This window comes from Lepisosteus platostomus, chromosome 3 (assembly GCF_059453375.1).
Source record: "Lepisosteus platostomus isolate fLepPlt1 chromosome 3, fLepPlt1.hap1, whole genome shotgun sequence".
Lineage (NCBI taxonomy): Eukaryota > Metazoa > Chordata > Actinopteri > Semionotiformes > Lepisosteidae > Lepisosteus > Lepisosteus platostomus.
Window position 1 is genome coordinate 47,922,279 of NC_142613.1, and position 18,492 is coordinate 47,940,770.

General features: G+C 36.9%; 2 protein-coding genes across 5 annotated transcripts in view; one reads left to right on the forward strand and one right to left on the reverse strand.

The window, feature by feature from the left end:
• Nucleotides 1-2,545, forward strand: part of ros1 (c-ros oncogene 1, receptor tyrosine kinase) — a 72,898-nt gene extending 70,353 nt beyond the window's left edge. The window contains exons 41-42 of one of the 2 annotated variants that reach the window (XR_015935426.1): nt 1,083-1,455; nt 1,495-2,545. Coding sequence is in view for 1 of the 2 variants with exons in the window: in XM_088625827.1 (XP_088481953.1) it covers nt 1,083-1,252 (170 nt within the window). In the remaining variant the exon portion in view is untranslated. Of the gene's footprint in view, nt 1-1,082 lie in introns of both variants that reach the window. The other variant, XM_088625827.1, reaches the window with a different exon arrangement.
• Nucleotides 2,546-10,123: 7,578 nt separating this feature from the next.
• Nucleotides 10,124-17,934, reverse strand: vgll2a (vestigial-like family member 2a). 3 transcript variants are annotated; one of them, XM_088625829.1, is made up of 4 exons: nt 17,616-17,934; nt 15,085-15,370; nt 12,272-12,757; nt 10,124-10,920 (listed from the first exon to the last, which is right to left on the reverse strand). In XM_088625829.1, exons 1-4 carry the CDS (start codon nt 17,697-17,699, stop codon nt 10,880-10,882), a joined length of 897 nt encoding a protein of 298 aa, XP_088481955.1. In that variant the 5' UTR covers nt 17,700-17,934; the 3' UTR covers nt 10,124-10,879. The 3 variants fall into 3 exon arrangements, with proteins under 3 accessions (XP_088481955.1, XP_088481954.1, XP_088481956.1); XM_088625828.1 differs by having other exon boundaries at nt 10,124-11,065; nt 17,616-17,933; XM_088625830.1 differs by lacking the exon at nt 17,616-17,934 and adding an exon at nt 16,007-16,142 and having other exon boundaries at nt 10,124-11,065.
• Between the last annotated feature and the right edge of the window lie 558 nt (nt 17,935-18,492).

The window sequence follows — 18,492 nt, forward strand, 5'->3', positions numbered from 1 at the left end:
TGTATTCTGCCTGGTTTTCTGCTTGGACTCCATCAAGACATTTTGAGTGATTTACTATAACAAAGAGGAAAACAAAGCTGATTGCAGAATGCACTGAAAATGAGCAAAATATCTGGAAACATGCCAAGAACTGGCTACAACAAACCAAATGGTCTAAGTTGTAAAAGGGCAGTGCATTTTACTATTAAGGGTGCCAAAATACTTTTATTAAGTAAAAAGATAGGATTTATTTTTTCCATATTATTTGCCATGTTATGAGAATACCCTTTGCTTTACTGTACAGTTTAATCTTTAGATTCTTTATTAAGTTATATTGTTGTTTTATCCGCCTAGTATACTTATATATAATTCTGTGTATATATAATGTCTTGTTGTTTTTTATGGTATTCTCTGTTGCTAAAATTACAGTACATACTTTTTACATTAGTACTGAAAGTCTTATAAAAACCCCAAGAAAAATACAACATCTGATCTTTAGCTGAAATTCTTAAAAGTGTCTCTTAATTGAATAGTTTATATCCATGTAACCTTCAGGTATACAGTGTGCATTGGGCATTAGATTACGTGGTACAAACACTTGTATACAGTGTATTCATATATGAAAAATGTCTAACTGATAAATACCTGAAAATGATGGAGATCATAAGTTTGATAAAACATCCAGCTTTTAAGACTTTAAACAAAGTACACAGTAAAGTTCAAAACATACTGTGAGCAGTCACTGAGCATGACATAATTTATTTTTCATTCATCCAGCCAAAGAGAACTAAGTATAATATAAAAAATTCAGCTCTCTGGTATGCCACCGTGACAAATTATGGTCTGATTAACAACCCCCTTCTTAAAAACAAGCAAACAAAAATACATGACATTAAAAAAAAACATTTGTTTTTTGTCTCTTTACATCATTCCTGATTTCTTGTGCAATCAACAAGTAGAAATACTTCTGTTTGAGGACAGAAAAAGACTTTTCATTGTTGTAAGGATTCTGTTTTTTATGGATTACGCAGCTCCCAGGTTACAGAACCTTCTTGTTTTCATGTGAAAATTCACCTAAATCTTCTCTTCCTGTTCTCATACAGACTCTGATGAAGCTTTTTGTAAAGAGGATGAAGATGGTAGTATCTTAGAGGGATTAACCCAGGTTTACAACAGTGAAGGACTTAACTACCTGATGGTTCAGACGGACAGGAGTGTGCTGGAAGAGGAGGAACATTATTTGTCGGGTTCTTCCGCCACTGAGGGCTCCTAAAATACGGACTTGCTGACATGAAATGCATTGAATGAACTGAAGCTAAACTACTGCAATGGGAATACAGATTTCTTAGCTCATATTTCCATTGTTACATCATAAAGGATATTCAGATCATTAGCAGAAACAGCACTTTAAATAACCTTTGACTGTCCTTTAGAAATTACAGGGCATAGACCATTTATCTTAATGTCAACGTTAAAGTGAAGTCTAGGCAACCCTCTGAAAAGGAAATGCAAAAGAGGACATCTTTTGCTAGCAGTTTAATTAAAATATTTCTTATTAGCATATCCACCCCTTTTGAGCAATTATGGATGTAGAGTACATGGCAAGCATTCTGATTATTAAGCTTTAGCAGAGTAATACCATTATGTTCTGTGCATTCAGTCTTAAATCTGCCCAAGAGCAATTTGCGCTGGTTTCTTATCCTTTTTTTAAGCTTATTCCAGCAACGTCCAAAATCCTTTATTCATCTACCACTGGTTTGAGTTGTCTGGCTATGTGTTTAGGTCCATAACAATGCTGAAATGAAAATTCCTTTACCCACATGCCACCTTCCTGAGGTGCATTCCGCAGAAACCTTCCTTTCTTAGTTGTGTTTCCCTGTAAATTAGGTGAGTAGAAAAATTCTTAGTTTTTGTGTTTTGGACTGCTTGCTCATATACGACATGACAGGTCTGTTCCCAATTTTAGCATGACTACATGTGCCGCATATGTTTGTAGTTTAAAATACTGATTCTTTCATTTAAAGGAAATGATAATATACAAATGCAAAGTGTGCTGTACACATCTGTGAGTCAAATGCAGAAACTTCAATTAATTGCCTTTTAGGTAATGTTTTCATAGATGTCTGAATGAATATGTCATCCTGAGCAAAACGGGTTTAATGGGATACATGCTGAAAGTTATTTTTAGTTTGTACCTTTTTGTTCTGTTTCGCTAGTTTATGAAGGCATTACAGAGAAGTGACTCCATATAAACAATAAATAACGAACAAATAAGTTTCTTGAGTGATCTTGCGCAGCACAAGTCATGGAATACGTTTTTTCATTGATGTGATTGTGGACAAACTGTAAAAAACTTCTGTTCTTCCTGATTTTACGGATTACATTACAGATGAAGAATTAAATTGTGAAGTATCAGACAGTTAGGGATGAGATGTAAAAATTGTGATAAATGTACTCTCTTTGGTGCCGTCCTCTGTTTATAGATTTATAATTTTAGTTTGTAGAGTTTTCAGAATATTTTACACAAAGACGAGTGGAAAAAATAAACCTATTGTTCACAAATTAAGATTGGTCTCATATTTTTTCTAGCACTAGTTTGCCTTCATTGCTTTCTGTCAATGGGAAAGACATTTTTAGTCCCCAGTGTGCTGAATTATGTTAAGATAATGTAGTACAAAGAACTTCTACACCTAGAAAATACCAAATAAATACTATTTGTCGTACTGTTTATTACAGGTGGGTGGTTCTATCGGCATGCCAGTATGGCAACAAGGCACTTGTTGCTGTAGGAGGTGCCAGTCCTCAGATGAGTTGTTAAATCAATGTCCTGACTACTTAGCCATTAAAGATGACTTAGAATTGTTTGTAGGATCAGGGTTGATAATCATGGTATCCTGGCTAAATTCCACTCTTGCACAATCTTGCCTATCTGAACTTTCACCTTATTTCAGGATTGGTGAAGCACTTTCTCACTTTTCTGCCTGTTAGGTACATGGGCTGTTGGCGCGTTATGGCTGATGAACGTCACCCAGGTGGGTTTCAGTGGTGAATGCAGTGAGCGTCCTGCTGTGGTCAAAGCTCTTTGGGATTCTTTGCGATTAAGGGAAAGTTATTCATGTACATTTTTCAGTGTGTGTCATTAAAAGAAAAACAAAGAACTGATACAATATAGTTACAAACTACTAGAAGAGCACAAGCCTTTTTTGCTTACAGACATGATCACAATGGAGCAGCGATCAAGACAATTCATTAAAGAGGAACAGCATATTTAACACAGATACTGTACCACAGATGTGGAGATTTCTGTACAGGAAAATGCCATTGGCTATCAGGACTAATACAGAATGTGGGCTGAATCTGCTCCATTACATACTCTTATAAAAAGTTCTGCACTAACTGAGCCATACTTCGAGTGTAGAATTAGCTAAAGTAGGCTAATGCCAACATACTGCACCCAAGTCCAGTGCCGTTGACTGTATGCTCAAATGTCCAGCATGTTTGAGGTGGAAGTATGACTGTTGCTGACACCTCCTCAGTGGGAGTGATACAGCTGCTACATCCTGCCATGCCTTACACACCAGTTACAGGGAAAGCAAATGCTAATGACATGATATAGAAATTTGGAATTTAAAAACTTCTGGCGCAGCAACGTGTTTTGAAGTGTGTTAATTGGACTGAAAAGGGTGATGATAAAAAAAAATGCTTTTTCGCAATAAAAATACACTCATTGCAATATTTAAAATGGCATAGCAATTAAATTTTACAAAATGTTTTCTGTACTAAACTAACTAAAGTCAAGCCTTATGAAGGCCATTCTACACTGTTTCTGTAGTTAGTTCCAAGGTAGCATTTGTAGTGCTTATGTTGACTAATGTGAAAAATGCCAGTGCTAGTGGTGTGAAAATTGCCAACCATGTGGGACATGTGCACTGTCTGAATGTCATATAGAGCTGCTTTACAACTACTGCATTAGCATTATTAACATTCCTCTTCAAATCGTCCTGCGGGGTTATGATACTACCAGCCCTTCTTATAATCAACATAAAAACGAATTTCTTCAGCTAGACTGGTGTTCTCGAAACAATTGGGATGGTTAAGTCCTACACCCGGTTTTAATTGCATAGTTTATCTAGCAATTTTCAAAGAGAAACTGGAAATAAATAAAAAAATCTTATTAAAAAAAGTGTCTGACAAAGGGTTTTTTTTCCCGCACATGGGAGTAAAACCTTTCACAGGACTTAATGCACAAAACAATTCAAAAATCACCTTTCTATGCAAGCATTTCTATAAATGTGTATGATCCTAAAAGGAAGAAAAGATGTGTAAATATCATTTGTCGGTTTGTTATTTATTTTGTGGAACTCCTTGCTGTGGCGTGTTGCCCAGAGCTTCATGGTAAAAGGTCAGTGGCACGTCATGTTAGAGTACTTGAAAGTGTAAGGTTACAGGGTGATTTATTCATCCTCTCAGTAAGAACCTAATACCATGTGTTATTTAGTTGTGGTATGTTTACAATAATACTTTCAGATCCATTTTTCTTTGCATTTATGAGAATATTATTTATAGGATTTTGCAAAATATGCATTCTGAAGCCCTTAAATACAGCCATATATTTGCAGCAAAACAAAGGACAATGTAATGTTTCTTGTATAAATTGTGATTGTGATATCACTTTCAAAACATTTCTGGCAAAGAAAAGGATAAGGTCACCACAGTGTATTTAAAACAGGTACCTCTGTATAAGTAATCTATGCCCAAGTGATACTGACAAACATTTATTGCACCACAAGTGGCTATTTTTCTCATGATCTGGTGATACAGCAGGTTAATGAATTATTTTGGAACCAGCATGAAGCAAAATATCTTGGGTGACTCTAGCATTCTTGTATTGTTAAGGTATTATGTTAAAATTGGTTTTGCTGTAACAATAGGTAGAATCCAGGTTTCAAAGTCTGATTATTATATTGCAGTGTAGTAGTATATTGCATCATCAACAACACCTACTGTATGTCATGATGCCCAACTAACTGTATCTGAAGCCATAAATTTTTCCTTTGTGAAAATGACGCCTGATGTGACTCTTTTCGAATACAGGAATCGTGTCATTCTGTCATTATTGCATGTAACTGATCATAATTCAAAGATGTTTCCTGCCTGTTGGTAGATCTGCTGCTAATAATTCATTGCATTTATATAATTTTTCATCCCAAGGATTCATAAAGTACTTCACACATAGGAGAGGACTCACTTTGTTCACCACTGCAATGTTGCAACCACCTGGGTAAAACACACCAACTATTATGTGCCAGCAGTTCCACTATACAGCAGATCAGCTGGTGAAGACAGAAAGTGCTTTAACAGTTGAAATACAAAGGAAATTTAGAGAGACCAGATTGTGCAGTACAGTTTAACTAAGGACGCTGCTGTTGATACAACTACTCTTACTAACAAGACCATAGGATCTTCAATAACCAATAGCCAAGAGCTCAGATTAACATCTCAGCTGAAGGATAGCATCTCCTCCAGTAAAGTGTTGCCTGTCATCATAATATGGGCACTGCTTCAGAAGTGATTGCCACTGACCAGTAACACCAGTGGCACCCACGTTTTACTGTCAGCACTGTCCATCTGTCCAGCCTCAGCACAGCATTGCTTAGCTTCTGAGCTCCGATGAGGCTACAAGGTGGTAACGATGCATTTTTTAAATCATGATCAATAGTGTCTGTTTCTCAAGTATCTTATCAGTTTTGACGACAACATTTTTTTGCTTAAAGTTAATGTCTACAGTGTTCTTTCCCATCTTGTATTTCAAGGCTGGGTCAATGGCATTATAAGATGTATACTAGTGTGACCAAGAAACAGCAAAAACAAAACAGAAGCAGAGGGATTTCCAATATATGATTCCTGTTTTGTGAAATTGTTTGAGATTCCCCAGTCTGTATCCATACCCCTACAAAGTGATGTTACTATGCTGCTTGTTAAATTTGAAAAGGTAATTTACCATTTCAAAGAAAAAGACAACAAGTTTTGAATTTCAGACCTTTGAAAAATGAAATTGATTCCCCAGTGGCTCAATTAGTGAAGGCCCTGGATCTGAGTGCAGGCTGAGCTCTGTGGCCCAAAAGTTTTCCTTGCGGAGGGTAACAATATCATATTGTGTTCACTTAGACACTTTGACCCAGGAGGGGATTTTAAAAAATCAAAAATTGGAAGACTGCAAAGATTAAATGTGTATTGTATTGCTGAGATAAAATATGTTAATTAATATCCATGCAGAGTACTGTTTCTGCCAAGAATTAACTGTGTAAACAGCTGAGCAATGTTACTGGTTTGTCCAAAAGCTTCAAGTCTGATTTTGCTGTGAACAGATGCTTGTGTTGCACACAGGCATTTTGGAAATTACATTTTTTCAATTTATAGTATGTCCTCATTTTAAAATCCAGTGGTGTTGAAAAATGTCCTGGTCAGTGACCAAGGCTCTATCAGAGCCATTCCACTATCTTGCTGGGGTTAGAGTGACATCACTAAAAGATGCAATGCTCTTCCCTTTAGTGCTAACTGTCCTGTCAGGTAGGTTGAAGCTGGGTTCATGTGAAATGATGATTAGCCCTGAATGTGTGCGTCTACTGTATGTTATACAGTATATCATAGCCGAGACCCGAGGAAGTAGAGGAGTCATTGAGGAGTCGAACCTTAAATCAATTTGTGATTCTAAATCAGGTGAGTATATAATAAAATGTGATTTTAAAGGTCACCTTATTTCTGGGCAAAGAAATTGAGGAAAAGCAAGAACACATCATGATAAATTCAGAAACTGAATGGAAAACATACAGTTGTTAACATACACACTACAAATGATATTCTCAGGTGTGCACATTCAAGTTTTCGGCTGTTTACCACCAGCAGTTCTTCAATGCATTAACATCTTCAGTGATCTAAGTTCGATGTGGAAAATGCAAGTGCAGCCTCAAATTTAAATTAATCTCCCTAGTTGTGTTTTAATCATGACTGGCACTCCAGAGAAAAAAAATGTTTGAGAAACGATCTGTAAAGCAACAAGATCTGCAAAGCAAAAGATACAACTTTTCAACAGTGAGGCCTTCTTCCGATGAGTGAACTGTGCAGCTTCCCACTCTAACCTAATCTGTATTCTATTTAGAAAATAGGTTGAAAAGTCCTGTTCTTAAGTGCTTTCTTAAATAAACATGTAGTTTTTGTTATTTATGTATGTAACACATAGTGATCCCATGACTAATGAATTAGCCATTCCACACCAATTCTATATATCATGTCATTATGTATGGAAAAATATATACATTATTTTAAAATGTATAGCACAAATTAAGAAAAACATTCCAAATATATTTTTGTTTCATCTTATTCCGATATAGAAGACAATGATAGTAAGACAACAGCGTAGTAAAATCCTGCATACAAAGACAGACTAAAAAACATTTGAACAAATTACCCTGATTCTAGGTGAATACGTAAGTAGTGCTCCATAAAGGGAACTTTATGTCAGCAAACACCTAATGAAAATAGCCTTTTGAATTATGACACCACAGCCTAGTTGCCGAATAAAAATAAGCATAGAATCGTCTGTTCAAGTCAATCCTTTTGACTGAGTGTATGCATCTGTGCTTGCGTGAAAGATTATGACACTTTAAAAACAAATCTTACCAAATGATTTAATCCTTGCCAGAGTTAAAACCCAAATTTAATTTGCACACATGCTCATTAAATGTCTGCTCTAAAGTTTTGTTGTTGGTTTTTTTGCTTTAATCATTCTGTTCAGTCTGCACCGGTTGAATGCTTAATTGTAACAGCAGTGAAGGGCACACGTGGTGACAACTGGTTGCTCCTCTTCGAGTCCCTTTCCTTTTTAGGTTAAAAGGGTCCCTGTGTGTTTAGGATAATGTGATTGACAGCTCCACTCCTGCTCCAATTAGCACCCTGTAATTTATTAGCTTCTGCTTTCAGATTATGCGTTAACTTCACAAATATTCCAGCCATGGAAACAGCGGCTATCAAGTGTCCTTTCCATGATCCAGCTCTGGGGCTGTAGATCAGCTTCTACCAAGCACAGAGAGAGAGCTCTGTCAGAGTCTTACTGCACCGCCAAATTACTAACTGGCTAAAATCCTGTAAAAGTGGACCACTTTCTACTTCAACCAAACCAAAAGATCAGCATTGCCAACGTTTCCTCTTTATATCCAAAAAGCACAGATTATGAGTATTCCTAGTTTTTAATTAACTGGACATTTGTTTTTTCATCATTATGAAAGAATAGATTGATTTTTTAGGCAAATTAGACTTTTCAGACAATGCGGTGCCAATTATGCAATGGCAGAAATGTCTCTTTGGATTTGTACTAGCATCTTCATGAATTCATCTGACACACTAATTAAACAAAGACGGCTACCTAACAAGAAACGAAAGAAAACAATTACCCCATTAAAAAACTAAGAACATAACTACAGTTTTCATAAAATGCTCAATCATTTGATAAGTTCTATCATAAAACATTGTATAAAATGTGGAATGAACATTTGTGCCTGCAGTAAATACCAGAATTGATAAAACACTCATACAAACAGTTGAAAAAGTGACATTAACAAAATACAATTTTTAGGCATGACATTTTTATATTCAAGACTTGATTATAAGAAAATGAGCTGTGTCAATGTACATAACGCATATAACGCATGCACTGATCCCTGGGAAAGACTCGAACATCACAAGTTTTTTCTCTTTGAATCAGAAATTCGGCCATACAGGAACAGTTCTTTTCACCCACTACTACTCTTGTCATTCATCAAGTTAAGCATGACTTTAATTGACATTAATTAACAGCTGCCCCGGATTAGCAAATTAAATCAAAACCATAGAGACAAAAGACATATGGCACTTTAAATGTTCTTCACTTCTTTGTAGCTTTCTTTACACAGTCATAACAATTCAGCTATGGAAAAACACAGTGAACCCACAATTTATAACTATCATAAATGTCAATTTGTTTTTTAAACATTATCCTGAATCTGTGACATATTTAGACGTGCTTTAGTTATCCGTTAAACATTCCTGTAAATAAAACAGATCTTCTTTTAACTTTAGTGGAAAATCATTATACCAAATCTGCATATAATTGTATGAAGTTTTTCTTGGTCAGGAATCGTACATCTGGAAGGTAGACAGGTTGCTCAGGGATGGGCTATTCGGTGTAGTTCAATAATGTTTGAACAAATGTTTGGAACAAATAAACCCAATGTAATAAACAATTGAGTTAAAAAGTATTTAAAAAACTGCATGGAAATATGCCTCTACTAGCCTGACCTACAGTTTTTTACCAATTTGGGTTTTCAGTTATACAATTTGTGCTTGAAAAACAACATTTTTTCTCATTTAAAAAAAAAAATAGAAAAAAAGAAAATCCACATATCAGGTTTTATTTGTTTTCATACCTGTTGGTTAAAGCCCTGTAAACTGTGTGTGATTGCCATATAACTTTCTCATTTTAAATCTGTACATTTTAGTCACCATATCTTTATCATGGTAAGATTAAAATGTATTTGGACATGGACAGCATATTGAAAACAGTCTTTAGTAAATAGTTGAAATGTAAACACTCCTGCACTGCTGAAATTTCTTTCAAAGACTGAAGGAAGAATGACATTTCTCTACAGCTGTACTTTTCCACAGAATGGTGAAAGACCCTACAGAACTGTTGATTAAAGTGCCTTGTGCCATGTGTATCGCTTTAACCTGTATTATTAAATTGAAAAGGACTGTAAAGTAATTTTCTGGTGTCAAAAATGTTTATATTTTTTGCATAACTTAGTATTTTCTGCCATAAAGTCTAAAATCATTCCATGTGCTGTTTAAAACTTTGAACTTTAAAATTACTTTTTATGCTGACGTACATTTTTCAGAACAAAAAGGAAAAAGGAGCACGCCGCTTTAGAAGAGCTGCACTATGATATTTAATTCCACTGCAATGCATTTGCCACGGGTTTCTTCAAAAGAGCAAAAACCTATCTCCATTGTATTTGCATTAGGAAAATAAATACTTTAACTGAAATATATTAATATGCTCAGATTTAAAACCTTGACTTCCATGACACCAGCAACGACTCAAAGACCAAAGACCTTTTCAATAAAGATCTTTAATGCAACTCTTTTTTACAGTTACAAATGTCTCAGTGGCAAAAAGACAGCTAAACACACAGAAAGAGCTTGTAGTGAGAGGGATCATGTGTCCTCGATCCCTCTTTCCTGATCTTTGCTCCTGTTGCTTTTTGCAGTTGTTCCCTGTGAGGGCTGTCTTATTTTCAATTGGGGGAGGGTCTGGATTTCACAAAATGCCCCTTGTGAGAAGTCTGAAGCACTTGTTTGGTCAAACTCAGTGAAGTGCCACCTTAATTGTAAGTCTGTTGAGTTAGAACAGTTGTTCCTGACAGCTGCAGTGGAGCAACATTGAGTCAGGTGGCTTCAAATAGCCGCTGCCCAGTTCATATCACAATAATGTCTTATATTTTATGATTTTATCTTCTTTCCATTCCATCCAAAACAAAATGTGTTGAGCACACGTGTTGCGTTTTTTTTTAAGTTACTCAGTAGTGGCAAAACTCCTCACAGGACTCCGTGCCAGTCAATTAATTTAGTTCACAACAAAATGTGCCACGGTTTTGCTATACCTAAAAACTGTTTCTTCATGTTTCCCCAAGAAAAGCAGAAATTCTCCGTTTAAATGGATGAAAGAGAAGTTAGCCATCCATAGCTCTGCTTTTTAAGATGTATTGGGGGGGGGTATCAGTGTTGAAGGCTCCCTTTTCTCCTTTGCTCTGGTGAAGAATATCAGTTCTTCTGATCAGTTTGTTTTCTTGTTTCTCCTGCTGGCAAATCAGCTCAGGAGGGCTCCGCCACAAAAGGAGTAACGCCGAGCTGAAACCAAGATTAGAATCTGTTACAGAAAAAAATGCCTTTTTAATTTCTACAAGGTAGAGATACAGAGGACAGCCAAGGGAGGTAGGTGCAGGAGTGCTTTAAAACCAGTATAGGTCCTTGCTTTTCTCCTGGGGCTGCAGACCTGAGAGAGGAAATGAGAGAAAAAGCGCAAGAAAAAGAAGATTAGGGAAAGGAAGACAAACAGTTGAACTCTAAACGAAGAACCCCTGAAGCAAAAGAGCAGAGTCGCCCAGAGAGGAGCAAAGCAAACACACAAACCTAACAGAGAAACTGTACACGGTACAGAGCTGCTGAACTTTTCTCCAGATCATGACCAGAGATGACAAATGTGCTGTGCAGATAAATTTGTTTCTGATCAGTTTCACATTTTACTACACTATGTTTACCTAAGAAATTGTTCAGTAATACTCCAATTGTATATTCTAATAACCCAGAAGATATGAATAGAGCATCGATAACCCTAGTATGAACCGATCACCTACAGTGATCATTTGTCTTTTTATACACAAAATTCAGATTATTCACACATGCGTAATTGGTTGCTTCTTTTACACAAAAGGTGCCATTTACAATCCTCCAAACTGAAATGTTAGCAAAACTTTAAAAAACATATCCAGTGTATTTTTAAGAAGCTTTAGATCCCGTCTTCAAATTGTTTTGAGAGCAAAAAGTTGAAAACATTAGAAGACTCTTCCTTAAATTTAATGTTAAATTAAAAAAATTGAATGATGGGATGATTTAATTATTAAAAGACATTGCACGGTCAAAGCCATTATGTTTTGATGTAAAACAAGCAGCAGTCTTTGATAGGGCATGTTATTTAATCATTGTATTGTTTTTGTTTAATATATTTCAATTGTTACTTAATGCCCCACATTTCATAATGTGTTTATAAAGTCCTTTATTGATTAGGAGGTCTATGCATTCTTTGTGAGTATGTTAATGACTATAAAGAAGCATCTCTGTTTAAAATGTATTTCTGTTCACGCTGCACAAAAGATGGATAATCCCATGGATTTCAGAATAATATAAAATATAATCTAATATTTCGTTAAATACTATATGAAGGATTCCGTGAATCCACCAAAGGTTTTTCATTTATGTGTTGCCTAATACAACAATATGCTAAAAAAATGTCTGATAATCACCTAAAGCTCTCTGATTATCACCGACGTCAAGTATGGAGCTGTTTGAGCAGGGGTGTTATGTTTCTTACTGTGTGTGCTCTCACAATAACTGGCCAGGTTTGAATGAATAAATGAATGAGGGATCTGTCAGCCTCCCGGCTCCACAGGGCTGGCTGAGCCACACGTGTGCTCCAATGTACCTGCGTCCATGTTGAGGCTGAGGCTCTGGCCCATGTCTGTCCCGGCCCCTGTGAACGCCCCCGTCCAGGCCGAGGAGGCAGACTCGCCCTTGCCGAGGTCGCACTGCGGGGCTCCGGGGGCGGGGACGGTGGCAGGCGTGAGGCGGTGTGGCCGCACCGAGGGCACGAGGAGGGAGCTGTAGCGCGGGTCGAAGGGCGTCCCGTAGACGTCGTGCATGGCGGGCCGCGGGTAGGCGGAGCTCTGCGTGCTGATGGCCCCGCTGAGGGAGTAAGGGTGATGGTGGTGATGAGCGTGGTGCCAGGGCTCAGCGGGGCCCTGGTGCAAGTGGCTGTGTAGAGAGGCAGCGGAGTAGGGGTCTGCTGGGAAGGGGATCTCGGCGTGAGGGGCGCCCAGTGCACTGCTGAGAGAGGCGGTGACGGCAGGCTGGTAGGTGCTGTTCCAAAAGGACGGAGGGAAACTCCTCTGGCTCATGGGGAATGATCCATCTACAGCCACGCAAACACAACAAAAGACAGAGCTGCTTTAGTATGTGTGTTCCCTTGTTGCTCGTTTACTAAATGACTGCTATCCAGATTTAGTTTTCACTTGTCTCAGCATGTACAGAAGTCACACTTAGAACGGGTCAGAAACAGAATAAACAAGGACCACTGATGGATGCACATACTCTACTTTTTATTATTTACCTGCATTTCCATTTCGAATCTGACAGCCCATTGAACTGAAGAGTGTTTTGATCATGTGGAAGGATTGCGCAACACACCTGTTCTGTACCCATTGCTCAGGACTATTCTTGTGCCCTAGGACCTGGCAATGCCAGACCCAGTGAGGTACCTACAGTACAGGCTCCCAGGTAGGAAGCAGGGGCAAGAGACACCGTAAGAGACCTCATGCCATTGGGTGACCTGTCTTATTATTTAGAAGATCTGTGCATTTTGTGAGAAGTGTCCCTCTAAGGAAATTTTAAGTAATTTAGATACAATTGATCTGCGATTTTTTGGCCTATCTTGAGGAGTTTTCTCACTATCCTTTGTGGCATTTGATTCAAGATTGTGCCTGCTGTCGCTATGAAGGAAAGGTCATAACTCATATCTGTGGCAAGAGTGGACCAAGAAGAAGCGCTCGAGCCTGGTTAGGAAATATCTTACACTCTGCTCATGGAGGAGACAGAACAAGTACTAACGGAAATCAAGCCTTGTGTTTAAATTCTATTGTAAACGTCTCCCTTTGTGCCTCTGCCTGGTCATTTTGGAGCTTCCTGGTATATATCCTGCTTGCAGTTATTTTGCATTTTTTTAAAGTAAAGTTGAATGGTCTTATTAAATGTCTTTATTCATCAGCTACAACATAACAATAACACCATCATTCTTTAATTTGAAATGATTTACAAATCATGTACTTGCTCCACTATGTGTCTGAAGAACATGGGTGTCCCTTTCAAACAAAATATCTCTGTTCATATATTCCTTATCGGTGAACAAAAAGCCCCTGGAAACCTGGTTAACAACGAACAGTCAGGAACATTTTGTAAGCTCACACTCTTGCCAAATGAAAATACGGAGTCTGAGGAATTGGTCCACACCGGCCAGAACAACCTCATCTGAAAGCAAAGTCGAACAGAGGTTCATTTTCCTAGGTTTCTGTGGCCTGTAAAAGCAAGAACGTTTTGAAAGATACCCAGAATATTCTCGGGCGGCCAGCTTCTAACTTGTACTTGGAATTCTGGACTTGCCGGTATTTTGTAAAATGAACAAGATTCGGTAAATGGCAGCCTTTAACTAGAAATGCTGGGGACTCGATGAAATAGTGCTACATTGCTTTTAAAAGTAATAAGCTTGATAATCAATATAACAACAGGAAAATGCCGTTTAGAGTTCTTTAGAAGTAGTACCTCGCGGATTTTAACAGAATTAAGTGGGAAAAAAATACCAATGGAATACAAAATCTATTTCTAACCTGCGGATTTCAGTGTAATCTATACGCCGTTATCGTTTTTAAAAGGTAGGAAATCGGTCAACACTTTCAAATAATTAAAAAAACATGGGGCGCAGTAAAAGTCTTAATTCTTACACCAAAGTAATCAAACGCTTGACATACATCATTTAAATGAGCAAATAGTGTGCACAGACTTTCAGCTATTTATATTGTGTTTACAACAAGTCGTCAAAACTTGAAGTTTATAAAACATGTTTGACATTTTCGGTTCCCAGAAGATGGAATTACATATATAAACGAGAAACAAATTTGCAAGGGCGAAAGCCATAGTTTAACAGCCACATCAGAGAATGGAACGTAAAGCCTTCAAATATATGGGTCGTATCTTTAAACTCGTTCTGTAATTTTAATATACTTCATTACCTCAGAATAACTTTAAAATGTTTTTGAAATATTAATCGTAAAACCTATTACTAAATCCAGAAGTATTACTGGATCGCAAGCCTCATTTCATGTTTATAAAGTCTATGAAACTTGCAAAGAGTCACGAAATCGTTAACAGCAATTAATAATTAAATAATCATCAAATACACAGTAATGTATTCACCGTCCCTGTAGGACCACGAATTGAGCTGTATCTATATTTTTAAATAATAGCTATTGAGACATATATTTTCTTCACATAAATTATTTTATGAAAAGAAACGTACATTTTCCTTTGAGCATAGATTGTGCATCTAGGCATCCCTTCTTAGAGCCTGTAAATCAAGTTCTTCACCTCATTAGAAATGGTCTTGGAATTCATAAGCAACATCAAATACTATCAAACCTGACACAACTACTGCAGACCGATGCCGTGGTAAAAAGTAATTCTGCCCACCTCTCCAGGAAGATGTGCTTCTTGACGTCTTGTTACTGGCACTACTGGGGACGTAACTGCTGGGCTGGCTAAGAGCCCGACTAAAATGTTCATCGACAACGGCGCTGATGTCCCCCTGAACGTAGGTGAAGAGAACGCATCTTGAGTTGATGTACTCGGCCTCCGGAGCGCGCTCCTTGTCGCGCGCGCAGTCCTCTTCTTTAATAGTTGGACCAGAATGGCCGGAGAAAGTGCTGCCGCTGCCGCTTTCTTGCGCTTCTTGCATTTTAGAGAAAAATGCTAGCTTCTGAAACAAAATAATAATAATAATAATAATAATAATAATAATAATAATAATAATAATAATAATAGCAACAACAGTGATGATTACGACTTTGCAGAACTGGTCTTTGATCAAACATTCTGACTGAAAAATATTTCCATTATTTATTATTTCATTCATGTTTTCCATTTGTTTTGCCAAACAAAAGTATTACTGTAAATGATCTCCCGGGTATTTCAAATATTACTGTTAATAGCTGCATAATGAGGATAATAGAGCAATGATATTAAGCTTCACTTTCTAAATCACGCATTAGTTGTCATGCCAGTGACCTAAGTAATCGTTTAATGAAATTCTTTTCGTGGAAACCTTTCGTGCAGTCATCATGTTACCATTAACGGGTTCTTAACACCCATCCTTGTCAGATACCTGTATCAGCAAGAAACTCATTCAAGCTGTACAGCCGTTTAAAGAAATATCTTGCACATAATTCTTCAAATGTGCAAAAGACCGTAAACTAAAATGTTTTTAAAATTATGCAATCCTGTTATAAACTAAACTATGCTACAATTCAGAGGTGACGCCAACTGAATATGAATAGCTACGAATCATTAGTCAATAAAAATAAATGCAATATAAAATGTAAGTAATTTCTGTTACCATCTGTAGATCATTAGTCCCTTTGAAGACTTCATTAACGACATAAGAACAATCGCGAAAAATAACACCTTGTCGAACTGAAGCAACTCCTCATGCCTCTAAATAAACAGTGCCCATCTCCACACCCACTCTCAAGCTTTTCTTGGCTTTAATCTGTTCGCTCTCGTATATAAAAACCGAGAACGTCTCATAGTAAATTGTACCGAGGATAACGGATTCATGATTCATTCATTGCCTCGTTAAAAAAGACTTTCACACTATTTAAAATATGAAAACCTTCTCGTTGTACAAAGTAAGAGTCACATTTGGATATTGACTGTGAGAGGTTTAAGGAAAGTGGCAAAACGTTCCAGTGGGCAATCACATCTAACATAACTCAGTAAGGTGAAAACCTACAGTAAGTGTATTATTTTGGGTGCAGTAATGGAAAAGACAAATCGGTCCATTATTGGCTTCACTCTCATCTTATTTTGGGCCTTAAACATTTTAGTAGATATTTATAACTGAATTTTACAGCATATTAATCTGAAACCTACTCTTGAACAGCTGCGTTTCTTATTTCTAAATGAATAGTAAAACATTCTGGATAAAGAGGACAAAACTATTTAAAATCGGAGACTAAAGTGTAAATTGGTCTTAAATTGGTTTAGTTTATTTTGGAGGGGGCACAGGCTCGTTTAAGATCCATGAATAACGCCTGAAAACAGGAAATCAATTTATGAAACTGCGGTCGGCTGGAGGGTCACAGATCTGTAAAGTTGCCTGGTTTGTTCAATGGAATCCCTACACACATTAAAGAGACATTACAATCACTGCATCGACGTTATACGCTGTTGCTGTACGTCGCAAACCAGAACATATACAACGTTTAAAAGACACGCTACAGTATCTAACAATATAAAATAGAAAAGGTAAATTTCCTTACAACGTTTTTAAAAATACGCATAAAAGTCTGAACATCTTTCTTAAGGTAACGAGTCATGTTCCAAACTTTATTAATCTACCTTGCTAAACTATGACAAAACAAGTGTCGAGCCAATACCATTTCGTTAAACCATTTCGTAAAAAGGTGGGCAACTACAAGCAATATCAAGCTTTTGTGTTATATTCAAATTTCAGTTTCATCCAGCATCTTCGAACACATCATTGCGGTACAGAAGCTCAGTCCTTATACCGAATTAACGTAAACATAAACCTTTGGTCATTAGGCTTTTAAATTAAAACTGTACAATTATTAGTTATTAATAAATGTCGTAAATTACATTTACGCCTTAAAAAAACAATTTTGGCTTTTTATGTGACAAACGTATAGCGGTCATACAGTTTCCAGACTTCCAAACTATAGCTTTACTATGAATTCTAGATATACTGTACAATAGACTTGAGTACATCCTGCTCTTCTACTGTGATCACGTTGGTTTAATGGTCCGGGCCAATAGGAGGCTACAATGTACAATCTCATCAATTAATATTTAATTAGAACCATAAATCATGAAGGATAATTAATGAAAAATAAAAACAATATATTGGCAAATGTTTGGTTGTAACTTACAGAATCAATAAAAACACCCAATTTATTGCATGACATTAAAGTACGGCAGCAACGTACCTGATGATGATAAGGACTATAGGCTGCAGCGAAATACGGCTGTGGATGACCATACACTTGATACATAACATCCAAACAGCTCATGGCTGACGACTGCTGAATTTACGGACTACTATTTAACAGATTTAAGTGATGATTCATTGGAGTCGATAGACCTGTAATTCCCTGAAAACGGAGTGAAAAAAATGTTCAGCCTCTTTAAAAATCGATTCCCTTCCCCAAAGCGCTTTCTGTTCTTGCTTCCAGTCTTGGAACCCTCTCTGTGTAACAAACAGGAGGCGTGTAGCAAGCTGGGCAGAAGACATTAAACTACCACGTCAAGCGTATTGACGTTCGACTAGAGGAGCTTAAAGTCAACCAATCTCAGGGTAAGATTTCCTTCTAGCTTTGCAAAAACACTCGGTCAGAACACGCTACTTGTTATAAAGGCAGCTGTTTGAATCCTGAAACTAAAGGTGTTCTTCTCAAAGCACTGTAGAAGACTACTAATTTATACATCTCCGATCTTACTGTAGACGATTTTTACGATGTAATCTCATTGCCTCGACTTGTTTATGCTTAACGAGAATAAATGCTTAGAAAGTTAAGGAATGTTACTTTAAATACAATTCCGTTTTACAGTGGGTATTTTCTTATCATCCTCAATGACAATGAAATTATATCAGAGATGCCCCAAAATACAATTTTCATGATCATTTTCAGAAAAAAGTCATTGTTCTGTACTCCAGTAGACAAATGTATTAAAGAAAACATAAATTTATACAACGACATTTGGATTTGCTAAAGAACATGTTTTACATAAGATTTTGCTTTAATTTAGTAAAGGCACGTTTTTCTAATAATATGAATTGATAGTTAAAGTTACGCATGTGATACT

Excerpts from the sequence above, each read along its gene's own strand:
- vgll2a (XM_088625828.1), bottom strand. The coding sequence starts at position 17,699 with ATGAGCTGTTTGGATGTTATGTATCAAGTGTATGGTCATCCACAGCCG. Across the intron at positions 15,371-17,615 it reads ATAGTCCTTATCATCATCAG|AAGCTAGCATTTTTCTCTAA; the intron begins GTACGTTGCTGC and ends ATTTTGTTTCAG. Across the intron at positions 12,758-15,084 it reads AAGCACATCTTCCTGGAGAG|ATGGATCATTCCCCATGAGC; the intron begins GTGGGCAGAATT and ends GCGTGGCTGTAG.